Below are 27,552 nucleotides of genomic sequence, written 5' to 3' on the forward strand. Positions count from 1 at the left end.
TCTGGGGTTTTCTATTCAAACTGCACTGAGTGACTGTCTCCTGCAGAAGTGAATAAAGAAGACAATATTTCCACTAAGACAAAAAACAAAACAAACTTCCATTGTTAGTATGCTCGACAGAACCTGGAGCATTATCAGATATCCCTGGCTTGTGTCCAAAACCATTCTGTATTATCCAGACCATTCTAGATGGCACGAGACATTCATTGTAATATGTACTGGTGGGTGATAGACAGACCGACAGACAAGAAGGCCAATATCCAGGGACAGAAAGTGAAGCTTTGCTTGTCTTTGACACTTTGTTTTCTACCCTTCCAAGTTAAGCTTGCGTGGGTCAGTGCCCCTGACCGCAGCATCACCCCCCCCCCTCCCCCCTCAGCCACGTAGACCCTCAGCCACCCCCCTCTGAGCTATTTATTCCCAAAACCCACTGGTAATATTGGCTGAGGCCTAATCAACATTCAGCTCCTCTGAGTGTGTTATTACACAGCAATTGATGGATGGTACAATTATACCGTGTGTCACTTAGCTAAATGGCTATGTAATCCTAATGAGTTTTTATTCAAACACTGACTAGTTAGCGCAAGGAGAGCTTGAGGAGGAGGATGGGGTGGGGGTGTGCGATGGAGGAGGCGCGGGGGGTTGTGGGGAGAGGATGGAAATGAAAAAGGAAACGCAACAACGTACACATATAGAGGAGGAGAAAAGAAGGAAAGAGAGAGAAAAGGAGATTGTCGGTGTACAAGTAATCAAATTACATGATGAATGTGTGTTACTCTTGTAATGGGAATCAGCAGCAGTACGGCCTTCACTCTAAATATCATCAACGAGTAAATTGTAAAAAGTAAGATTTTTAAAAAACATGACGTTGTGGCAGGACAAGGAAAGGCAGAGACGCAGGTACTGCTTACTGTTGTTTATTCAGTAGTCAGGAAGAACAGGCACATGTTCCCCATACGGGAAGTATATATAGCTTCAACCTTTACATTTCCCATCGACCCACTGGGTGAGAGGACACACCCATGAGTGCACGCCACACAGCCCCCCCCGAACACCCAGAGGGAAAAATACAAAATGGGACAAAAGTCAGTACCTCTCAGGGGGTTTAACGAGGCGACCATAACGGCTACGCCGATCCCCGTCCGCAAACGCAGGGGTGAAACAAGCAGAAGGGACATCATTTACAACAGACACAGGATCAGGAGGCACAACTGGAGAAAACAACACAGGGGTCTTAGAAGGGGGGCGACCACGACGGGGAACCCGGGCCGGTAGCACCTCTTCGCCGGCCAACAGATGAGCTGGCTTGAGTCTGTCTAACGAAACACGCTCCCTGCGCCCGCCCACGTCCAGAATGAAACTTTTAGAACCCGCCTCTAACACCCTAAACGGGCCGTCATACGGGGGCTGGAGGGGAAACCGGTGAGCATCGTGACGCACGAAAACAAACCGAGCGGTCGCGAGATCCGTTGGCACGAAAGACCGAGGAGAAAAATGATGCACGGGCACCGGTGCACAAGCGGACTGTGACGCAGGACGCGGAAAGTGGGCCGAGCTCTGAGGCAGAAACTCCCCTGGGACGCGGAGCGGCTGACCGAGCACCAACTCTGCAGGCGAGGCATCCAGCCTTAGGAGCCGAGAGCAACCCGAGCATCACCCACGGCAACCGATCCAACCAGTTTGCATCTGAGAGCGCAGCCCGCAATGACGCCTTAAGCGACCGGTGAAAACGTTCACACAAACCGTTAGCCTGGGGGTGGTAGGCAGTGGTACGGTGAACCTGTGTGCCCAAAGACTTTGCTAGCGCTGACCAGAGCTCCGAAATGAACTGCGGGCCTCTGTCAGAGGTGATATCAGACGGTGCACCAAAACGTGAGACCCAAGCTGAAAGAAAAGCGCGTGCCACGTCCGCAGATGTCGTGGAAGACAGAGGAACCGCCTCTGGCCACCTAGTGGTCCGATCTACCATGGTAAGGAGATGTGTAAAACCCTGGGAAGGGGGAAGAGGCCCCACAAGGTCGATATGCACATGATCAAAACGCCTGGCTGGAATCAAAAATGGCTCGAGGGGCGCCCTAGTGTGCTGGTGAACTTTAGCTCGCTGACACGCCACACATGTGGCCGCCCACTCCTTGACCTCTTTGCGAAGGCCAGGCCACACAAACTTCGAAGACACCAACTTCACCGACGCCCGGACACCCGGATGAGAAAGAGAGTGCACCATATCAAAGACCCGACGGCGCCAAGCAACCGGCACCACCGGGCGGGGGCGGCCCGTGGAGACGTCGCAAAGGAGGGCAGGCCCACCATTTTGCACAACTGCCTCCTCCAGCTCCAGACCGGTACTCGCAGCTCTCAGTGCAACGATACCCGGGTCCCCAGGTTGATCGGCAGCCAGTGCGGAAAAATCAACCCCAAGATGCACAGGGCACACCAGCACCCGCGACAGGCAGTCTGCAACCGGGTTCGCCTTACCCGCCACATGTTGGATGTCCGTTGTGAATTCGGAGATCGCCGCTAGATGGCGCTGCTGGCGAGCAGACCATGGCTCTGTCACCTTTGCCATAGCAAACATCAATGGTTTGTGGTCAACATAGGCTGTGAAAGGGCGGCCTTCTAGCAGGAAACGGAAATGACGCGTAGCCAGGTACAACGCTTACAGTTCCCGGTCAAACACACTGTATTTTTGCTCACTGTCTCGCAAACCGCGGATAAAAATGCAAGGGGCTGCCACGCACCCGCAACCCGCTGTTCAACAACTGCACCAACAGCCACATCTGAAGCATCGGTCGTGAGGGCGATGGGCGCCCGAGACTCGGGGTGCGCCAGAAGCGCCGCGTTAGCCAGGGCAGCCTTAGCCCCCTCAAAAGCCTGGATCCTCACAGGGGTCCAATCAACCTGGTCCTTGGCTTTCTTAAGCTTCAAAGCACCATACAATGGCTGCAGGAGTTGGGCCGCACGAGGCAAGAAACGATTGTAAAAGTTTACCATGCCCAAAAACTCCTGTAGCGACCTGACCGAGACCGGACGGGGAAAATCCGCAACTGCATGCACCTTCGAGGGCAAAGGAACCGCACCCTGCGACGAAATGCGATGGCCCAAAAAGTCTATGACAGACAGCCCAAACTGGCACTTGGCTGTGTTGACAATGAGACCATGCCCATCAAGGCGCTGGAAAACCTGCCTAAGGTGCGACAAATGCTCATCAGCCGACGGGCTGGCCCCCAAGATGTCGTCCAAATAGACGAAAACAAACGCGAGGTCACGTAGCACCGAGTCCATCAATCGCTGAAACGTCTGCGCTGCGCCTTTAAGGCTGAACGGCATCCGCAGGAACTCGAAAAGCCCAAACGGCGTAATGACAGCAGTCTTGGGCACGTCCTCTGCCACAGGCACCTGATGATAACCCCGCACCAAATCGATTTTAGAAAAAATTGTCATGCCCGCCAGACGAATCGAAAAATCCTGAACATGCAGAATTGGGTAACGGTCATGGGCCGTAATGTTATTTAAACGGCGGAAGTCGCCGCACGGCCGCCAAGAACCGTCCGCCTTGGGCACCATCTGGAGCGGTGAAGCCCACGGGCTGTTGGACCGCCTAACGATCCCCAAACGCTCCATGGTAGCAAACTCCTCCTTCGCGGTGGCTAACTTCACGGTGTCGAGGCGACGCGAACGTGCGAAAACGGGCGTACCCGCAGTGGGAATGAAATGTTCCACGCCGTGTTTAGTAACCGCGGCAGAAAATGCGGGCGTTGTCAGCGAAGGAAATTCCGCCAGTAAGCGCTGGAAGACATCCTTTGACGCCGCGAAATTAGCGTGTGTTAACGGCCCAGGTCCCCCTGACTGACACGGAAAAGACGCAAAAGACACAGCATCAATGAGCCTGCGATTAGTTACATCCACTAACAACCCATTAGTGCACAGAAAATCTGCTCCGATAATAGGAACCGTAATGGAGGCTACAACAAAATCACACAGAAATTTGCTTCCATTGAAACACACAGTCACAGACTTCGTACCAAACGTCTCTATAGCCGAGCCATTAGCCGCTGTCAGACGCGGACCACTGCCACGGGCCGAGAGGTCCGTAGCTGCAGGAGGGAGAAGGCTCTTCTGCGAGCCGGAGTCCACCAGGAACTGATAACCTGATATGGAGTCATGAACGAACAGCAGCTCCTCTTGATCACCAGCACCCACGGCTGCTACCGAGCGCCGGCTCTTCCGTTTCCCGGTGCCTGGAACGCGCACGGAGGAACGCAGCGGCGCGCCTTGCTGCCGAAGCGCTGATGGAAGAAACACAGCTGGCCGCGCTGTGTGCGGGTGGAGACTGCAGCCGTCACTGCCGGAACCTCGTTCTCCAACGTCGACTGCGAGGACTCCACGGCCACACTCTGCACGGAGACGTTCCTCGAAGTCAGCAGGATCCGGTCCGCCTCCTCAGCCAATCCACGGAAGTCGCCGGCCGCCAAACAGGAAGAGTCGCTTCCCAAACCGGGAAGCGACAGTAGCTTGTCCGCTCTCTCCGCGGCTGACAAGCTGTAGCGTCGGAGGAGAAGCTGCCTGATGGCGGCGTACTTCCCTCGCAGCGGCGGGGCCCGCAGGAGCTGCATCACGCGCCGGGTGGATTGCTGGTCCCAAGCCGCAACCACCAAAAAATACCTGGAGTCGTCTGCCGTCACTCCTCGCAGATGGAAGAGAGCCTCGATGTGCTGAAACCACGTCGCGGGGTCGTTCTTCCAAAACTCCGGCAGTTTAACGTGCTCCGCGGAGCTGGTCGATCCTGGAAGCTGCTGCGCCATGGTCGTCGTGGAAACACGGTCCACGGGAGCCGGGGAAGAAAAAACGTCTTCCCCCGATGAGGAAGGGACACTATCCTCCTTCACCTCGAACATGTTCAAAAAACGGGGTCACCAATGTGGCAGGACAAGGAAAGGCAGAGACGCAGGTACTGCTTACTGTTGTTTATTCAGTAGTCAGGAAGAACAGGCACATGTTCCCCATGTTCTGAACATAATCCAGGGTTGTACTATAGTGATGGATTATATATGATTGTATCGTGCCTTCAAATTGCATGAGCAGTACTTTGATTAGCATGTACAAATAAATCACCGAACTGGTAAATGTTAAGTGTTTAGGTCAATGGGGAAAAGAAATGTTACAAAGCACTTCCCAGCCTCATATGTTAGAATTTATAAAATCAAGTGTCGGATATAAATATGATAAACTCGTAACATAATTTTCCTCTTTTAAACTCAAATGTGAGAGATGATCATTTTCAGTTGTGAATTCCCTCTGATTTATATTTATATTGGATTTTTAATGAAAAAATAAAAGGTAAATTACAAAAGAAAAGAAACCTCTGTTTTGTGAGCACTCAGACCAGGTGCATATTTCTACTTGGTCTTTCTACCAAGCCGTGACGTTTTATTGGTATGGCAGCTGATAATTAAGCGGAATCATGTGTTTAGTTTTTTTCCTTCATCGCAGCAGAGAAAAGTGCTGATCTGAAATCAAAACATAAAGGACAAGTGACGTCAAAAAGCCTTCAACCAGATTAACGAATGGCCCCTCTATTTATAAATATTCAATATATATATATATATAATATATTCAATTACTTGATGGTTTATTGATAAAAGCATTGTTTTTTCATTCATTAAACACATAATGAGGTAACATAGGGACGAGAGGTACAGAAAGAGCAAGAAACAAAAAGGACAAAATCTTGTTGTGAGCCTAATCCCTGTTCAGTTGCTTTTCAGCAACAAATCACACACTTGCATGTTTAGTGAAGCCAGCAGAAGGGTGCTTCTGTTTTCACAGATTGGAAACAACTGAACGAGTTGAATGAGTCAAATAATACTTACACACCAGAAACAGAGATTAAAACGTTTCAGGGAAAACACACTCACAAGGTCTTGTATTATCATGAACGGACTCTCTAGCACAGGCTAAATGCACATAAAGTGGAGGACTAAGTAAACCCAGAGTGGATCAAATGAGCTATTTGTGTGCAGTTATCAATAAAGAGTTTATAAAGAGGAGGACAGAGTCTGTGTCCAGCTGAACTATTGTGCTTTGTCCATTTGAGCCTTAACCCCAGCCATTCTTGAAAAGGACCCCCTCGCCTCAGCTGCAGTGGTTGGAAATTGATTCCGATCCTCCTGAGACGTTGGTCCATATCATTCACTCCGTGTGGCAGGCCACAGAGGGAGGCAGATATGGCATTTTGAAAGGCAGCTACAGAAGCAGGGTGGGCTATTGTCACAGCCCCGGTTCAGCTTCTCCTCTCCACTGCCTCTCTATTCAATCTGGCACTGCTCTGTTACGATAAGTAGTAATATCACCTCAGCCTCTGCTGTGTGTGTGCAGTGCAGTAAGACTGTCTCATACATCTGCTGCACTATCTGCTCCAAGGCTACGTGATTTTTTAAAAATATGTCTCAGGGCAGTTGCATCCTCTTAGAAGGAGTTTTCAGTTTTCACAGCTGTTTCAAAACACCCCCACCCAGGGAGCTACTGCTGCTGATTAGAAGTGATCAGGTATAACTGCCAAACATCGAAAGTGGTCAGAGTTTATGCCCAACGTTCAGTAAATGTCTTTGAAAGAAAACTTGAAACATTTCTCTTTACTTCAGCCCTTAACTCGATCTTGCACTTGCCTGCACTCCTGCGCTTTTATAATTTGTATCTTTCTTTCTTTTCTGTTTTGATGCAACTCCTGATTCTTTTTTTTTAATTTGTCTTGCTTCTTTCATTTTTTAAATGTTTTTTTTAACACGTTCTTATGCTACTTAATATCTGGTCTCGTAAGTTAATTTGTGTTTCTATTTATCACACAATGTAGTAGTTCTCTACAAACTACGAGATGTTTGACTTGCTTGCGGAGCACTGACTATTTTGGAAAACAATGTAACCATTGGGTAATTACATGCTACGGTCTGTCACGGACAGTATTTGGCAAAGCTGTAAGAGAAGGACAGAAAGACCTCGATACTGTGTGGAATCAGAGTTAAAAAAATCACTTTACCTCCAGTCGTGGCTGAAGTCTAAACCAAAAGACAACAAGCCTAACACACAAGCTTGAGGTTGACATTTCCTGATTATCTCTCGTTCAGTACTAATAAACATCTATAACTGGTTAGAAAAGATGAAGAAAAGATCTTTCAAAACTTTTTTGAAAATTATCAGGTTGAGCTACTTGCTACTCGCGCTCACTTCTAACAGTGACACTGTCACAAACACATATTGGGCAAAAGAGAATAACCTAATGAATAATGTACCTACATGCTCTGAAGTGCAGACATTTTCCTGACGTTTCTCTAGGTGCAGTAAGGGATAATATAAATGTCCGTGTGAGTTGTTCCAGAAATTTTCTAGAACTTTTCCTACCAGCAGCCTGGACAAATGTTCAATGAGCCCATATCAGAATGCAGTTAATGATTTTTCCAGCATGTTGTGGATGCACAATTGAAAAAAGGTAAAAGATTATAAATATCCAAGAAAGAAACAAAAAGATGTCATACACGAAGATGACAAAGGCAAAGATGTCGTCTAAGTAAGACACCGAGATTCATGTCTGAAACCGACTTTCCTATCTGTTTGTATTTTAGTTATAATCCCAAACAGTTTTTAGTTTTGTTTTTATTGTAGTTCCAGAAAACATCAATGATTTGTTTTCTTGGATGCAAAGTGCCTCCAGAGTGGCAGGATGTGTTTCATTCTGAAGCTTTAACATGCTGAGGGTAGTGCAGCAGCAGCTCTCTGCCCTCTGCGATCCAGTACAGATTTTCATTTTAACAATTTCATCATAAAACGAGTCAGCAGAGCGGCTGGGTTAGATATGTGTCTATTTTTGTTGGTTTTCTCGTATTGGCCTCTACAGCTGCAGGTCAATACAAATGGAAAGTTTAAGGCAGAGCAAATAGAGCCAAGTCGAGCAAAGTTTCTCTCTTTTTTTTTCTCCTGTCAAACACACAGTCATTTAACCTTGCCGGTTATTTTTGTTTCATTGCTCTATCAATCCAGATAATTTCGAAAAGACGGGATGGGAATGTTATGGGCTATCCAAGAGTGGGAAGGGGAGCAAGGAAATGTATCTGTCAGTCAAAGGCAGAGATGGGCCTTAACAATGCTCACACACACACACACGGACACATACACAAACACACACACACAGACACACACAAACATACATAGAATTGCTTCGGTCATTTAGAAGGAAGATGGGTTTGAAATCAATTTTTCTATGGCAAAGAGATCGTCCTTTCATTTAAAATAACACTGACAGTCTCATACATATACCCACACGCACAGCAAAACTGAAATGTACACACGCATTACACACTATCAACTCCTGACTATCATCTACTTCTTTTCCAGCTAAATGGTGGAGAATCGTAGATTTTCAGTAGCGGCTGTCATATCTCACGCACCTTAATTCCGGCTTACACTTGAATTGAGAAGCAATCCATTGTTCAGGGGAGAAAGGAAACATATAAGAATAAAATTCTTCCGTAACACTGAAGAGAATACAGCTGATCTCATGGGTGCAAGTAGAATCTTACAGGAAGGAGCTCAACTAAGGCCTGAGTTGAATATCTTTAGGCTGATATAAGGGCTGAAAAAATACATTGGTTTATGTGGCATGTACTCATCAATCTGGAACTGACAATCCCAAAAAGCCCAAACCTTTGACACAAGTGTACATTATTTTATATATAGATCTGTTCTCACCTCTCTCTTCTCTCTTTAGTTAACCTTCCTGTCTCTTGGATGGAGTAAAACAAATGCTATATATACACAACCACAAACAAACTGAAGTCGAGCAAACAGATTTTTTTTTTAAACTTAACACAACCTTATTCTGTGGTTTGTAACTCTTTTTTTTTTTACCCAATTTATTTTAGCTCCCTGTCAGAAAAAAACAAACAAAAAACATCGTGAAAACCAGAAGGATGCTAACTGGGAGAGGCTGACTGTAATGAGGGGAATTGTGGTAAAGACAACAAATCACATCATCCCACGCAGATCACAGCTGGAAGTAACATACAATGTTTGTGTGTGTGTGTGTGTGTGTGTGTGTGTGTGTGTGTGTGTGTGTGTGTGTGTGTGTGTTTCCAGAGGAAGTAAAGCAGAAAAATACGCAATTGATAAATCAAAATAAAAGTACATCTTTGGACTTATTGATACATAACAAAAGATTAATGGATTAAAAATGGCTTTAGTTGCAGCCTTCGTGATTTGAAGAGTATAGACTTCCCTCTCGCTGCAATGTATCTTGATGGAAAGTAAGGAGGAAGAAATCTAAAAAGTAAGCAGCAGCAAAAAACTTCAGATATCTGTGAGTGAAAGATTTCCAGGGACTCTTCAATTTCCCTCCTCTCTGCTGTCTGGCTTTCAAACTAGTTCCCAGTTAAACTCTTTCACCCCATTTTCCCTCCCTCAACCATTCTCCTCAGGACTTCTTTCTCTCGTGGTCTCATTTCCCACCCCACACTGTCCTTCTTCATGTCAAATTAAAGTGATGGAAATGGACTTGAGGGGATGCTAATTGCAATTGTCAATCCAATCTAGGTCGCGCCTGAAAGACAGGAGCTCCCTAGCACTTCATCAGTCTTCATTAATATTGAAGGAGTTTGCCGAGGAGCAGGGGGGGGCAACGTAATCTGCACACGTCTAACAGTGCATCAAAAATTAGGAAGCTGGGGAGGGCACCGATGGCACCTGAGGGATAAATATGCCAGTCAAGAAGAAGTAGGAAGATGTCAGAAGACGGGAATGAAGTCCAGGAATAGATGCAGATTTCAAATGCCACTTCCCACAACGTTCGAAACTTCGTATGCAGCTTTTCCGTCAATCTTAGTGTTAAGGAAGTAAACAATGTATAACAAGGACATATGCGTGTATATACCTTTAAGAGTCGGTGCAATGTCTACGTGCTTTTCCCTTTAGAGCCAGATCAGATGTGTGCGTCTCATCTGCAATGTCATCGTTTTCAAGTGACTGATGAAATACATTGTGTTTGACTGGAATACTTGCAGAGAAAGGTGAACTGAATTAAGGGAAATGTAGTTTGTTTGTTGTTGTTTTTTTAACCTGCAAAAAAGTTTCCAACGAAGAGTTTCAGACAATGACTAGTGAAGGGAGCAGATTACAGCCCTTTAATAGAAAAACAACAATGAAAATATCAGTGAAGAAGAATCAGACCCAGGCGATGTTATTGCTGAGCAAGGCTCAGTCGGTTAGAGTCATGTTTGAGGAGAAGGAAGGGGAGAGAGTGTGCCCGCTGTGTATGTTTCTAAAGAAAATGCTTTTGAAGTTAAGTGAAGCAGCAATTACTTACAATCAAGTTATTTCAAGTCTATCTGCTTCAATGAACAATGAAAGTTTTAGCAAATTTTGGCAATTCTGTCCTCATCTTTGACGTGGTCATTTCTATTCGGCGCCTCAGGTGTTCATGGGTTAATCAGAGCAGACAGAAAATGGAATGTTCTGCATTTCAGGGAACCAATGACTCTGCTGCTGAGAATTATGTAAAACTGCATTATCTTACCGGTATCCAACACCCTACAATCCACTGTTCTTTCATGAGCTGCCATAAATCGTGTCTCTGGTATTTCCGTTGGGCACTCAAAGGGCAACATAATGTTAATTTGTTAGGTCGACTCAAGTAACAATTTATGAACCGGCAGTCGGTCTGTCATAGATGAAGCCTGGCTTAAATTTTGAAAAGCAAAGTATATGTTTACCATTAAGCTGGTGAGATTATAAAGATACACTCATGATTTGTGATCAATTTATGACCAAGTCACACGTGGCGCAGGCACACATTACATAGATGCACTTATAGTGCAAGTGCCGGCTGGTCATTCTGCAGCAGCGGTTTCAAATGGTTGTTGCCCACAGACCCCCTCTGGCAAGGCAAACCTATCCTTTAACAAGTGAGACATAAATTTAAATTGATGCAGCAGTTAGGCTCATCAACTGTTGGTGTTTATTCCCTGCAGTTTTGCAGGTAACCAACCAGCAGAGACCTCTAATGGCTTCTAATTTCATGGAAAAAAAGGGAATGAGCAGTGTCTGGAGGCTGATGAAACAGCCTCCTGCCGTATCTTAGTGGGCAAAATTAACTTGAGCTATACCCTCTTGTCAGAATCAGGCTCCTAATCTCCGTCTTTAAAGGCTAAGATCAATATCACTGTGTAAAATAAGTTGAAAACAACGTGAACATGCAAAAGAGCAGTAATACAGACTATTATCACCTAAATCTGCGGCTCTCCTCAGCTTAACAGAGGGTTTATAATGAGTTTCAGCTCATAGTTTAACTCACTGGCCTGCGACTTACTGTTTTGACTCACCCTCGTCGCTCTAATAGGCTCATTTGTGGCTGCAGCAGGCAGCTGCTTTCGGTGGAGGAAGCCCTGAAAGCCCACTCCACAGTGCTCCACAGCAAATGGCAGACAGACAAAGTTGAACCACCAGCTGGTAAACATACTGCAGCATTTAACAGCTGAAGAGCCAGATATTTCCCTCAGGAGTTGGCAGAGACCGAAAACCGAGCAAAAAGAAACAAAATATTGGTCTTTTATTCAACTCATGACTCCCAATGAACAGCATTGTTGCTCTGTCTAGCTGCTACAAATAAGCACCAGTTTGCCAACGTGTTCCTTGCATAAAACTAAAGAGGTGATGATATGTGGTGTTAATAAAATGTTTCTGTTGCCCCCGAGAGACCAAAACATGTTCCTGTCTGTGACGATAAGGGATCTTGTTGAACTTGCTGTAAACTTTTTTGCATACCATCTCTAATAAAGTAAAAGCTCTCACTCTCTTCCGTCAACTGTGCAATGTTTCAACAGCAAAATGAATCATCTGATCATTAATTATAGAGAAATAGCTCCGGTTAAACCTAAAGCTTTTTATAGGCCCTGTATACTTATATAAAGGTCTGCTCGCGCCCTGCCGCCCCTCCCTCTGTCTGATCTACTGCTCCCCGGAAAGATATTGAATGAGACAGATGAAGCTGATTTGTTGGCATGGGGATATTTACTCTGGAGTGTAAAGACAGTTTTCTTGTCAACTAAAGTAACATTTGTCTCTTATTCCTGCTGGTTTCCATCTTGTACGCATCACTGTGACGGCTGGGAGGGTTTCCCACAAGTGCAGGGTCAAGTGAACACTTCGCACGAGTGTGATTTAGGTCCAGATGAACAGATCACACATTTCCAACAAGCACCCTTCAGTGCATAGTGTAAGTGTGAGAGAGTTAGCCATCCAAAAATGACTACTTTTTTATACATTCAAAATGCTGCAACCAATAGGTGTTAATAATACACTAATAATAATACAAATATCTGTACAGTGCAATGTAATCCTGTAATAAATAATTCATATAGTGTGTGGTAATGCTTTATATTAAAAATGAATTGGACTTTTTTGACTCTTGGTCATTTACTTGTAAGGATAAATATTTGTTGTGGTTTTATGGTTTTAGTATATTGTTTATGTTGAATATATTAATATTAGTGATACATATATTCAGAATAATGAACTCTCCCACATTTATTCAACTTTAACTTCTCTTAATCTTTAGCAGAATAACATTATTGTGCTGATATTTGAATATGCAGTTACACAGCTCGGGTATCGACAATGGCAAACAACTGGCTTAGATAGAGGGTTATTAGCTTTTATGCTCATTTCCTGTGCCACAAAGTGCAAATAGTCTGTTGGAAATCCACCGCTAAAGTTCATCTTTAAATGTAGATGAAGGCAAATTTCAAACCAATAAATACCACAGTGGAGGAGTTTCATGACACATCTGAGATCACGGAGGTTGCCATAGGAATGTAAACACTTCTAGGTGACACAAAATATGAGGTTTCTGTTGTCAATGTGTCTACGTTGATTTACTAAGGCTGTTTGCGAATATTAAATATTATAATTTTGTAAATGATGATTCCAAAATTACAACTACGGGGACCGAGCTGGGGCCTCGGTGCTACTGCAGGAATTACATGTTTACAAATGGTTGCAATGACTAGACAAACAATCTGATCTGACTGTGGTGGCTGTGGGTTCCTGTTGAGACTGGCAAGATGGGAGGAGAGGGAAAAATGAATATTTCATAATCACAGATCTGTTTATGAGAGCACACACGAGAAAGTGATACCGGGGAGAAGAGAGATGCAAAAGTGTGCGTCTGGCGTCCTCTGTGTCCCATTCACATCACAGCAAACGTCACAGTCGAATATGTAGAACAGAGCGTAACTTGTCGTCTAATTTTCTCCGTGTGCTTCCGTCTCGGGATGCAAACACACGCTCTGTTCATAATAAGATTCAGAGGAAACGGGAATATGGACTTAGGAGTGATTTCAACACTGACGGCGTAAACACCGCGTGACGGTAAAGCTCGGCTGTTGGTTCCAGTGCGAATGTGTGAGAGAAGGGGAGAAAAGCCTCAGTGCAGAAATGCAGTTATTAATCACGGCGCAAGCTTTGATTCATCTGTCGTGGAGGCAGTTTGGAAGATGGACTCTATTTACTGCTAAAGTTGTTTGAGGGGTTTTGGGAGGCAGCCATCAATCTCTTGGCTATCTTGAAGAGAAGCAGCCAATGCACAGGCATCAGTTTCAATCACCTCCCCGAGACAGCTGGTACGCTGAGCTGCCGCTGCACAATAGTCCTCGCTTCACTCCCCCCCCCCCCCCCCCCATTTCTCTAACTCAAGGTGAAGTTTCTCCTCTCTCCCCGGGGAAGCATGTTATAAATGTGTTTTATCATAATAATAATAATATTGCCTAAAAATACACACGCCGCCCTGCCCTCTTGCTCCCTTGCTGTTTGGCACCCTGCGTTCCTAATTAGCATCCTCAATTAACCCATGTTAATTGCCAACCGTGGAAAGGTGGAGGATCCTGGCAAGCCGGCACCGCAGGGAGCTGCTTAGTAAATGAGTGGAATGGAAACGTATGCAGGTAAAAGACGAAAGCACCTTTAACCTCAAACTGCAAATAACACCTTTGTGTAATATTGCTTGTACACCGAGCCAAAACTCAAGCGGGGGATGTGAGAGTTGTTTTCAACTACAAATTGATTCGGTGCAGTTAAACAACAATCACACTTTATTTTTTTTTGTAGTAGTTAGAACTGCATCTTTCCACCCTTCTACCATCTATTTTCATCAAAGTCTGTGGGGCATATTACCTCTGCAGGAGTCTAATGGCTGCACTTAACCATCCATCGCTCCCTCTTTCTTAATAACATCTTAGTTGTATTTTGCGTCACGCTTGTCTCTCTACAATAAAGAGCAACGTAATGACTGTGCTTTGTTTTTCCGCTTAAATCAATCTTGATTTCTTTTGGTGCACGCAGATTAAACACACGAGAGAAGATGAGCAGCGTTATTATTTTTTACCGGATGTAGACAAATCATTTTGTCGTATTTACTTTAAATCATCACTGTAAGAAACGAAAACACAAAAGAACATAGCTTGCATGTTCATTGAAGGGTGGGGTGGGGGGTTGCATTCTCGGTAAAACCCTCTGTGGCCAAGTTTACTCTCACAGCAATACGGGCCTATAAATGCAGTCAGCACTGTAGCGGAGCCACCAGGGGAGCTCCCCTGCCCCCTAGATAGATCGGAATCAATTGGAGTTGGAGGGCGTTAGCGGAGCAGAGTGCAGTCAGCAGTCCAGCGTGATGTTCTTGAGAAGTGGGGGGCCAGCAAAGGTCAGAGTGTAGCAGCTGATTTCACATACAAAAACAAACCTGTCTGTTTTTTTTCTTTTTCTCCTGCATATTCTCCATAGTAGCCTGCTACCCTTTCATTAGTGCCCTTACTGCCCCAGGCCCCTGAGAGGCATCATCTGACGCAGTGATGGTGTGTATGCACGTGTCCATCAAACCAAAATGGAGGTAAGCATTCATGTAAAAGCAATTCCACCTCAGCTTCCTTACCCAAGCAAACCTATTCTTCCTCACCTGAATACTAACCTCCGAGAGGCAGCTTGAATCACGCTGCTCACGCGCTCGGCCCAGGAAGAAGGTGATTCTTAAAACGTCATAAATATCTGGACGTGTTCAAGCAAGGGATAATAGCACTTTGCCTTTTCTCTTTGTGACTCATGTTTAATCAAAGAGGAGATTTGGCAGATGGCGTCCCACAAATCAGAGCATTCAAGCAGACTCTCTCTAAGAAGAAGAAGAGAAGGAGTACCCCTGATAAGGAAACGTCATTGGCTACGTGGACACAAATCTGAATGTTGATTGGTAGAAACTTATTTGAGCACAAGTATTGTCTTGGCAACAGGGTTGAATGAGAAGATGGTCATTCACTATCCCAATCATTTATACAGTAACAGAAGTTAGTGACGGATAACAAGAAGTATGTGAAACCCTGAAATATAATTCTACTCCGCTTGTACAGGTTTAAGATTTTTCAAATACTTCTAGACACAAGAACATAGAGTTCCATGAAGAGGAATGTGAAGCTACTCCCAAATCCCCAGTGATGAACCAATAATGACACATTTGAATTAATAAGAAAGGTGTATTCTGTCTCCTTGCTGCACACCAGACTTCATATTTCATCCTTACTCTGAGGAAGGTGAGGTCCCGGCTGCGGTCGATGCTCGTGATCTCGAGGTTGCCCATGACAACTTCACAGTTCTCGTAGTATTTCCTCAGGGTGCGGTACTGCTGCTCCAGGTCGGACAGTGTGCTCAGCTTGTTCTCCGTACCAGTGCACACTAGGAAAAGGAGACAGTGACAAGACAGTATTAATAAAGCTCCATTAGATACACTGTAGCTGAGAGCGGTGAGAGAGCAGCCACACAGATATGATGACACAGCCTGTTAACGGGGTCCACAGTTTCGACTGACCATAACATAAACACACAGTGTCTGTCACCTCGATACAGTTACAGATACAGTTCCACATAATATGAGCCAGGAGAAACAGCTGGTTCATATTCTACTGTGTCACATGTGTCAAAACAAAGAGAGTGCAGTTTAAGCATGAGTCCATAGACAGTGACCTGCAGCACCTGCTTAGCTGCCCTGGTCATGTCAGACTGGGAAGCCACTGGACCTCACTGCTCCCCCCAGGGCACTCGGGACAGATGAGGGCTCCTTAGCAGTTAGCTGGGCTACTCACTTGACAAGTGATTATTAGAACAACTTCCAGCGATCACACACCTTGCTTCCTACCCCCCCGATGACGACACAAACCATCTGCGCAATCAGCTGAAGATGCCCAGAGTAGTATGAAACATGGCCCTAATACAAAGATTAGGGGCTGAGTCAAGATTGCCTGCGGCTCCTCACATGTTTTTGGAGGGAGGAAGGCATTTGTTGTTTGGGGAAGATCAGTCTACATCTATAATAAATAAAAAAACTATATTTCATTGATCAATTTCTGTAGGAGCATGGCTCATCGCTGGGGTTGTTGCCCTCAACATGGATTTCGTCTTCTCCTTGCCCTCCTATCATCTCCTCCCATCATGTATTTGTTGTCATTTGATCGACTTCTTTTTTCCTGAGGTTGCTGCAATTTCATGCATCCGTCATGTTTTGTTTTGTTTGTTTGTTTTTTCAATTTGTTTCCTCAATACAAACTGCAGTAGATGTTATCCCTCGACTCCCCTTGCTGCTTTTTAAATGAACAATGTGCTGCTTGCAATTCCTGCCAGGAGGTTATTTATGAGATTTTAAATATCAATATAGCTGCCAACGCCTAACGATGAATAGATATGTAAACGCTGTTGAGCAAATTCACCCTTTTCCTTTCAGAACACACAAACATGCTACGGATGCTACTGGTGGCACGACTATGCTAACAATGCTAGCCAGGTTTACTAGCTTTGAGCCACAGTGCATGTCTGTTAAATCACTCGCACTCAGAATACACTGACTTTTCCAGTATGAAGGGTTAATGTTCTCCCACTAAGCTATTGTGTTTCATAAAAAAAAGAAGGCTATATAGTGTTAATCATTTATGATAAAACTATTTAAAGAACATCTTTCAGCCACCAGATGTATTCATACAACTCTACCAAGAGAAAACCACACGAAAAGCAACAAATTATTTCCAGTGAGGCACTGTGCAGCTTGTGCGTACAGCTGATGATTACATTTTATAAAGGTACATCTGGCTAAAAATAGTACAGAAGTCCTGCAATAAAAACCTGCCTTCACGAAAGTTATAACGTTCAGTCTTTATTGAACTTGTGCAGGGAGGCGTTGATCTATCCGCACAACAAACGTGGAGACTGTGGTTTGTGTTGCCGTTGAGATGCATTGAATAATACAGAGCGGTGTTTTCTCGTCTCCAGCCAGACTGCATTAATATTAACAGGGTGGAAAACAATCATAGACACACCTGGACAAAGGCTATAGAGTTGAGTGACAATAGTAAGATTCATTAATCTTGTCAGAGCGATATAAAGATGTAGCAACAACATAAATACACAATAGCTGCTGCCAATGAACACAGGCAGAACTAGTAAGATTCATTAATCTTGTCAGAGCGATATAAAGATGTAGCAACAACATAAATACACAATAGCTGCTGCCAATGAACACAGGCAGAACACAAAGTCCCTTTGCAATGAGTTTTTGTTGATGCTATCAGCTGTGCAGAAGATTTTCCATATGGAGGGTAATAATTTGTGATCATGCAGGAGTATTTACCCTGAATGACTATGAAGACAGGAAAAAAAATATAAACATACATATATATGTATTATAATCCAGTTCTATTTATATTTTCGTTATGTTGTTGCGTCCTTCTTCTTCATACTTAATGACAGAATCTAACAGAGAGGTGGTGTGTCCTTCACTGAGCCTTGTCACTTTGTCATCCATGAGCTGTTACCTCTCTCTCTGAACACCTCCTCCCTAAAATATCTTCAGCGAGGCTTTGCATTTCTATTCAAAATTTCCTGCAGACCTTTCTAAACCTTATATCTCCCACAGTGTTGTTTTTCTATCCTCGTGGCTAGTAATAAACTAGGCCAAACTCATTTACCCCTTTTCTCTGCACTGTGGCCAAATCTTTCAATTCCTTTTCCTATTTACTCCCCGACATTACACCACAGTTACATATAAAGGAAAAAAGGATTCAGCCTCAAGGCATCACAGGCTGTAAAGACAAATGGGATTCGGATTAAACACTTCCTCATCTAAGCAGATATGAGATAAGTGGAACTATCCCAATGTGACCTGTACAATACTCGTATGGCTGGTGGTGATTAGCTAGACTGCACATAGCATAACGCGCTGCTCAGGAATGATATATGACAGACCTGGGTGTTTTCAATAACAGTTAGCGTGGGCTTGAGGGAAGCGGGATGCAGGGTAGAGGGGCTCATAAAGTGAGGATAGGTGTAATAAACTGTTATTGCACCATTGAGGCAAGGTGCCGAGATCAGGCCACAGGGTCATTGTGGCATGGGATGTCTAGTGAAATTTACTTGTTTTTTTTACACCCATTTGGTTCCCCGAGCTTGCCTTCAGTTAAGCCCGCTGACTTTCCAGAACTGCCAGGTGCGATGTGAAGTCTGTGTGATTATTTTTTCTCTCTCCTCATGTGTGATTTCTAATGAAACACTGAAATCCTATAGCTCTGCATGAGACCGAGATGGCGCTGAGTGCCAAGTGAACCACAACAAAACCATCTGTGCTGTGTAGAGTGCATAAAGAGAAAGTGTGAACTGTTGAGGGGTTTGCTGCAAAGTGATCCTACCGGTGAGATGTCTGTCTGTGTGTGTGTGTGTGTGTGTGTGTGCATGAATGTGGGCCGGGTGTAAATAAAAGACCTCAGGATGTATTTTCTCCCCCTCGCTGCACGATCGAATCCATTTGTCTCCATGCTCAATATGTTACATCTGAGCCGTTATATCACTGCAAAGGTTGAATAAAGCACAGTCCCTGCTCTTTGTATTGGAGCGACCTGGAGAACACGTTATGAGACACCGAGTTGTCAGCTGTTTACCATAGTGCCTCGGATGCAGGAATAGCTCTCAAGAACAGATGAATCTTCATATTGTGTAAAAGTTATGGCTGCTCACAAGAGAATCCATCTTCTCTGCTTGACGGATTTCACTCGATTCCACACTCACAGCGGAGAATGTCAATGAGATTCACCCCATATACATGTGTATATACAAAGGAATCGTATTTGCCTGTGTGATTAAATTGATTACAATTGTTTGCAGGGAATTGTCTGAGAAGTGATGGATTAAGGCAATGGATCATAATAATTCAGGATTTTCCAATATGTGTAATTAATGAGAAGATTACGAGCTGATGGGTTGAAATTCATATCTGCCGTCATTTATATGGATGAAAAGGGAATTTACAGATGCTAGTTTTTTTTCTGCAATGCTTGGAGGTGGATGGATGGGGACAAGCCTGTCCATGTGTTCACCAGATGTGCCATGAGGGCCAACACGCCCACAATCACGACACCTATACGTTCACTCCTTTCAGTGGGTGTGTACTAACTGCACAGACCAGCTGCACAAAATCTCATTTAGGTTGCCATAGCAGTTTGGTTTCTTCCACCTGCATCCACTTCACACTTAATGGCAGTAGACATACAAATTACAGATTAAAAAAGGGATGGATGGATGGATGGATAGATTGATAGATGAATAGATGGATAGATAGATTCATAGATTGATTGATAGATAGATGCTGTATAGGGGCTGTATGTGAGAACCCAAATGTCTGAATCAGTTTGACACGGCAATCAAGAGGGAGCATTGATGATGTTTCTAACACGCGATGGACACAAAACTAAAAAACAGAAAAAAGATAAATATTTCATGAAAAAAATGTGTCATAAATGTAGGAGAGGCCAAAGAAAAGACAACCATAATCAATCGTGTCGATGTGCTGTAAATGAAAATACATTATCCTGCCTCTGCATGCTGCTGCTGCTGTTGTTGTGACAGCATCTGACTGGAGAATCTCCAGCTGCGCTGTTCATATGTGAGAGGCAATCTCCGGAGAAAGTCCGGAGCCAATTGTGTGGACAAATTCATGCGTCTCTCTTTCTCTCACAAATCGGTCAGAAACCTCCTGAAGAAAGATTGTCAGTAGCTGTGTTTTTTAAATGGTTTCCATGCAGCTCCGACAGACAACCACCAGACGGGACTACAATGGATCCATCACTGTCTCTGACAATTTCACGACACTCACCCAGAGGGGGAAATGCAAACAGTGAGTCCTTTACATGAGAACAAAACAAACCAATATTTGGCAGAGAAACCTGAATGCCCCAGAGCTCCATTTTCATCAGTTTTACTTTTGTAATTATCTTCATCAGGATTGCATAGGCACTGCACTGCTGTGGTGTGTGCTCCTTGCCCAATTCATTTCATACGTGGTGCACACAACAACTTCATCAATAGTGCCTTCTGCGATTATTGAATGCCTATAAAGCTTGCAAGTCTCCCAGGTTTATAGGCTCCTGCCAAGGCAGCCGACAAAAGGTCATCCCAATAGCCAGTAACTGACTCCATCAAATAAAGTTGCAAATGTCACTTCCATAAGTAAACACTGTCAATAGCTGAGCTTGGCTTACGTGGCCTGAATAAACAGGAGGACCTTGTCGGAGTTAAGCTAAATTTTCTGTCAGGCACGCAGCAGTCAGAGCCGTCCTTTGTCCCCCAATGTCCCCCAGATGAGCCCTGCTGGCTAAGTGTGAGTTACAAGCCACTGCCTCTGATGGTAATCATGGCCCAGATTATTGTCCATCTGCTGAGCAGCTTAATAAGCATCAGAAACAATAACTAGATGAGTGTTCGTGATGGCTGCACGGTCCAGCAATGCTAACCTCTCACTACCCTCCGAGCTCTGGTCACCTACAAACAATGCTGCTGCTGTCTCCATATGGGCCGTCATAAATTAGCATTTATGCCCTTGCTGGCGCACACATCCTCCAACACCTCCTGGGAGTTTTCCACAGAGGATAGCCTGCAGCTGTCGGTGTACTTACAGGAGCTGATTACAAGCATCAGATATATCATGAGTGTCACTAATATGTTGTCCACAGATATGATCTGTATGTGTCATGTACAGCTCAGTCTCACGGCTGTCATTAACCCCTTCCCATGCAGCAAGCAGCCATTTTCAGCGAATAAACTCCGACAAACAGGTAAACAGGCTACGACAAACTGACCGGATACACTACCTGGCCAGTACTGAAGAGAACCAAGGTATAGGTGCATAAAGAAATCTACTCAAATGTGATAGTGATGGATGATGGACCAAGCTACAAAGTATATTGCTGGACTGTGTAGTATCGGTATGAAAAATTGAGGATGAAGTTGAAACTCTTTACGAATAGCAGAAAACTTTTAATGAAAAGAAGATAAAATTGGCTCAGTAATTAAATGAGGCTGGATGACGTTAAACACTTATAAGAATAGTCATTATCATCATGTCAGATTTATATTCTGCCCTGTGTCATCCAGTTTTATTCTCTCCCTATTTCTCATATACAGTGTTTCAATACAGCCAAATTCCCAATTGAATCGTTCTAATTTACATGTCCCTCTGTTTCTGATATCAGACAACGGGAGTATTATGAAACCGTGAATGTGAATGTTAACTAGCAGAGACCTCCAAGTCCAAGCTGCAATATCCTGATTTTATAACCATGACATCCTCTGACAAAAAAATCACCACAGAGGTGAGTTAAACATAGCATTTCATTCTCAATTCTATGAGAGGTGGCATAGGTTTGTCCTAAAAGTCCTTAGATTATTTTTGTGTGCTTCTTAGATGAAGTGACTACCTTGAAACATGGATCTTATTTTAATATCAGAGAAAGCAGACTCTTGTGGTGAGAAAAAGGACAACTGCTTCATATTTATTTGATAATATCAATAATTTGATAACATTAGCAACCCATTTGAACTATATGCTTAAATACCAATGATGATTTAAAAAAATATGAATTTATATTCAGTTACATCATTTTATTAAAGTGTATAGATTTTTACATGTAGATATATATATCACATATATTAATATACAATATGTTTGCTTTGATGGAATGATGTGTGATACTGCAGCTGTGAATTAGACAGTTGTTTAAATGTGTGTTGTCAATGTTGTTAGTGGTCACTGAAATGAAATTAAAGAAGTTTTAAAAAGCATGCTGCAACCATTTGGATATGTTTCACTTTTGTGAAACCGGCAGAACTGGTCAGTGGAAAAAAGCAGAAGGCTGCGCCCCATCCATTCAGAATCTCTCACCACCTCAGTATCTCTGTAGGATTTAGACTTGTCTCCAGACAATAAAAATCCACCCGAGTCACAGGGGAGTGATTGGCTGACACTGACATATCTCATTACCCAAAATCCTCTGGGGGCCTCTTCCTGACTGAATGCGCTGCCGAGAGTAGATCTAGAGAAAAGACCTTTAGACCCCAGTGAAAGTGTTTTTCCGTGTTTGTTTGTTTGTCTGCGCGTGTGCCCGTGTGTGTGTGTGTGACCCTCAATTCATCCTTACCCTTGCAGCACACAAGCTCTATTTGTAATTTTAAGAAATACGTTTGACATTATCAAAGCTCTTTTGATTAAATAATACAATTCTGTGTTGTTAAATACGTGACTAATGTACTGAATTTGAAATCAAATATGTGCCGACCATCTTAAATAAATATGTCAATGTGGCACAACAGTGATTTGAAATTTAATTGATTAAAAAATATCGAGGGATTTAAATGTGAGATTTAAAAGCATATGTTTTTTTAGCAGTATCATAGCAGCAGTAATGATGCGGGATTTGTGCAATATCTGCAAAATGTAGATAGAATAATAGAATGCAATCGGAAAATCAAGATGTTGTGCATCTGACAGATGTTTATCACCTCTCACCAGCTGCTTCACTTTGAAAAAGAACTTGTTGGACAAAGTTAGTGAAAAGCAAGAGACATGGAGTATTTCAAGTATGCTAGGTGTGTATACCACACACTCAACAATTAACTCAGGACGATTGTCCCTGAGCATGAGTGCATGACCACCAGCTGCTGATCTACCACCATTACACCAATTATGCTCCAACCACTGGAGGGCAAAATGAACCAGGTTTAGAGGGATGCTGATGATAAGATAAACACATCGTATCATGCATTTCAAAACTAAATAGCACTTTCATCATTTTGTCCAAAGCCTTTATTAGCAAGTACGTGGATGGAGATTTTCTCCTAAGGCATAATTGGTGGCTGTTGCCCCAGGAAAGACTAAGGAGCAGCCAATGGAAGGGCCTCCTCAGCTGCTTTGGACATCTCTATAAAGGGCAGAGTAAAGTTGTTGTGTGTGTGAGGTGGATCAAATATGATCGATATCTTTCCAGGCAAGGTTCCTGTTTAACTTTGAGATGTCAGCTTCCAGGCCTCCACCACTAAAGAGCTCTTACAGCTCAGTCAAAGACAACAAGAACCTCATGGCTGCCTGTGGTAGAGATCCTCCCAGTGTGAACACAGTTGGATAAATGTTAGAACAGGGAAACCAGTATATGATCCATTGGAGGAGTAAATCAAACACAGCTCCGTTCCCCTTAATCATTTCTGTCTACGAGGAACAGCGTGTTCAGTTTCAGATCATGAATTTAGCACCCAGAGTTAAGATGTTTCTTTATGCCCATACAAATCAGTAAAGTACTACAGTGTAAATACAGTCAGCTCTTCAAGGTCTATAGCTTGTTGTTGAGTTATAATAATGACAGGGCCAAGTCGACAGTGCAGTGGTTAGAACTATAACTTCTATGGTTTGGGGCTTGGGTCTTTCTGTGAGGAGTTTGCATGTTCTCCCCATGTCTGTGTAGGTTTTCTCTGGGTAGTCCGGTTTCCTCCCACAGTCCAAAGACATTAGATTAACTGGAACTTGACTGTACACTGTAAGCCCGGACATCTACTGGGATGGAAAATTTAAGTTGAATGTACATAAAAAATGTAAGTATGATACCATTACTATCAGATGTAAGTCTATTCTACTAATTTGGAGTAGAATATACTAAGATTTGTGAGTAATGAAGTTGGTGGATAATTTTAAGTGGAATATACAAAAATTCTTAAGTTTTGGTTGTATAAACTTGAGTTTTCAAGTCATGCTGTTACACACCCCGCGTCGTAAGTGGCGACATGCACCTGTAAGGACGAAAACGACAACGAAGAAGAAGGTACCTTCTTCCCGCCTGTGCTTGCTGAAGAAGGTGAAGCTCTCCATGCGCGTGGATCGTGCTGCTGCGTGTAGTACTAGGGACGGTTGTTTGTTTGAACGCGAGCTCACCGGACCTGTGCACCGGACGAACGGCGAAAGCGAGCGCACCGGACCTGTGCACCGGACGGACGGCGAAAGCGAGCGCACCGGACCTGTGCACCGGACGGACGGCGAAAGCGAGCGCACCGGACGGACGGGACACGGGAGCCGCCACGGACGAAGCGGGGGTCCCGCTTCTTTATCGGGCAGAGGAGAGAGGAAGGCGGTGGCGCAACGGCTGCGGTGCAGTTAGCTTAATCAGGTGAGTGCTAGATAGCTAATACTAGCGACGCCATTTTAGCTTACCTGCTACACATGGTGGAAAGCGTGTGTTTGAATTTGAAGTGGCTCTCGGTGAGACGTTAACCAGTCCATCGACATTTTTCATCTATTACTTACGTATTAATTACTCTAGGTGCAATGCAAACTTTTTTCATTGACAACTTTTTTTTGAAAATGCAGTGTTTGTCAGCACATGAAAGCATTAACTACATCTGTTTTATATTTTTCACTTAAGGGGCTGTTTGTGAGCAGTGAGGACCAGTCAAGACCAGTCAGGTACACATTTTCAGCTTTCACTTTTAGTTCCCCCCCCAATAAATAATCGCATTTATACCCGTGACAAAGGCACCAATAAATGAATGTGCGACTCGGACATATTAATTTCCATAATGTAGGTTTGCTGATCAGAAAGGAACATTGCACAAACACTGACATGTGGCCTAAATGTCATCCATTTTAAAGAAACAGTCTGAAAATACCTAATTGGTATAAATAGAAATAGTTATATTTGTGAAATACCAGTCAAACTTAAATCAATTGTCTGTTTCTGTTTGGTATGCCACAGGAAAACTAAGACGATATGTTATTTGCTAAATACCTGTGTACCTGTCGCCAGGTTCTGGTAACAGAAATGATGAAGACGAAGCAGAATGCATCCCTTGTTATGAAAAAGATGGATATGACATTGGCACTACGGAGAAAAGAAGTTGTCAAAAACAAGCCTCCCATCGACCAGATGTTACAGCGATGGCCAGCTCTTTTCACAGAAAGCCAGGTGTGTATGACTTGAGTGTTCACAAAAATGATTCAATGACTTTGTGTCTTGTGTATTGTAGAAAAAAATACTCAGCCCTAGGTTTTATATACGACCATCTAGGAGTGGTTAACCAAATCTGGTGTAAATGGTCACAGATTAGGTCATTCTAACATGGGCTCATACATTGTTTGCTTTGTAATATGTTTCAAGTCTATTGCGAGTTCAACCGAGTGGTGGGGCAGGGTCTCAGAGAGAACTTCTTTGATGCACTTGACCGTTTCTCTCCAAGCCTGATGGACCTCTTTAGGAAAAAGAGGGGCGTCACCGGCCAGATTTTGACTGACGTTCTCCATAAGACAAAGGTGAGTTGAAATGTCTACACCTCCTTCTCTCTTCCCTGCTCTTCAATTCTTTTCGGTCAATTTGCTCTCTGCTATCCTTTCCTTTTTCTCATCACTCTTCTTTCATCTCCATTGGTTAATCTTTGTCCTGCACTTTCCAGTGCTGGGAAATGCAGTAAGGGGATTGAAAAATTAAGACTATGCAGATATTAAATGAAAAAAACTTGACTATCCGTATTAACAAACTGTGTTTAATTGTTATATTCTACGTCCACTATCTTCCAGGTCAATGAGCCAACACACATAAGGTGCCTCATTCTTCGGGGATTGCCGGTCATCTTGGGGGATGATCCCAGTGCATTCTTCAGGAACTGCTCTGTAAGTAACTTAATTTGTTTTAAATGTTTGAGAGGCATAGGTTTTTTCATTTTAAGCCATTGTTAAAGACTGCTACACATTTTTTAAATAATTTGAATAGAATTGGACAATTTGGCTAAACAATTTGCAGTGCTGCTTTTATTCGTCATCATGCTTAAAAGATGTGGAAAAACTGCTCTCAGAAATTAAAGTCCTATTAGTCTTTCGATATTTGACTTTTTTAGGTGAGGCGTTGTGAGTGTGCTTGTTAAGGAGTTCGTGTACATTTCTGGGAGCAGTATTTGACATCTTTTCAGTATGACTGTGACTGAAGGCGGGTAAACTTGCCTGAGCTGACTAGCAGCAAAAAACACATAAGGTGTGTGAAGTCAGTTTAATCAGTTACTGTCTGTGCTGTTTATGTTGTGCAGCACTTTTCATATTACTCTACATAATCTAGGTTGCATAATTATGTCCTCTGCTTGTCTATTTGTTTCTTGCTCTGTTAGGATGTAAATGACAATGGCCCATAGAGTCAAACTGCAGTGGGAATCATCTGCATGGATGAGGAAAATACAACTCCACTCAACCCATCCAAAGTAGGCATCATCTTGGAAGGGAGCGTGATGATGGACAACCTGGCAAACCTACCTCAGGCCTTCTGCATTCTTTTTGGACTAATTTATGCCCTGCACCTCGATTACCCTAAGTACATGAAAAACACTTTCAACTTTGTTCAGCAGGTAATGCTCGACCTTGGAAGAAGTGCGCTGACACCGAAAATGCAATCGCTGAAAAATCAGCTTGCATTGTAAAACACACACTCACACACTCTCGCACTCTCGCTCTTCATATCTCTTTCTCTGTGATGCTCTTATGTTCCCACCTTGCCCTGCCAGTGTCTCGCTCTCTTTTTTCCTTCTGCTGCTGTTTAGCCCGAATCCAGAAGCGTCAGCAGTTTGTGCAGCGGCCCGTGTTTTGGATTATGGTGTGTGTGTTTGCATTTTTTTGTGCTACGTAAATGTAACGTAGATCTACATGTTTAAATGTTGCACATGTAGGAATACATGTTTGCAGTTTTGCACAGTTTGATGGCATTTTGTACAGTTTTATAGCATTTTGCACAGTTTTATGGCCTTATGCAGTTTTATGGCATTTTGCACAGTTTTATGGCATTAGCACTGTTATGATGGTATTTGCACTATTGGCAGTGCTTGTTTTTTGATATTTGCACTGACCTCAGACTTTCACCTTTTCTACAGACTTTAATTTAAATGGTTTCAATAATTCTCTGTTAAATGCACTTTATCCTTATCACTGACGTCAAAGACCACATTGAAATGTTGTCTGGTGCGCATGTGCACGCATTTTTTCCATGTCTGAAGGCAAATGACTGCTGATATGTTGATTTACGCTAAGGCGTAAAAAGTTGTACTTTTTTTTGTTGTATTTCATGATCATTCCATTTTCTGTGGTTGTTCTAGCTACCAGCAGCACTGTTAGGTTTTAAAAGATAAAGTTTACCTGTTATT

The 27,552-nt window shown here is 43.6% G+C and overlaps 1 protein-coding gene across 2 annotated transcripts in view; it reads right to left on the reverse strand.

Annotated features, from left to right (window-relative positions):
* The window catches only part of LOC133021550 (receptor tyrosine-protein kinase erbB-4-like), a 294,248-nt gene that overhangs the window by 141,923 nt on the left and 124,773 nt on the right, over positions 1-27,552 (reverse strand). For both annotated transcript variants that reach the window (XM_061088453.1, XM_061088452.1), the window contains exon 2: positions 15,605-15,756. In XM_061088453.1, the coding sequence (XP_060944436.1) occupies positions 15,605-15,756 (152 nt within the window). The remainder of the gene's footprint in view (positions 1-15,604; positions 15,757-27,552) is intronic.

The sequence above is a fragment of the Limanda limanda genome, chromosome 16, assembly GCF_963576545.1.
Source record: "Limanda limanda chromosome 16, fLimLim1.1, whole genome shotgun sequence".
Classification (NCBI taxonomy): domain Eukaryota; kingdom Metazoa; phylum Chordata; class Actinopteri; order Pleuronectiformes; family Pleuronectidae; genus Limanda; species Limanda limanda.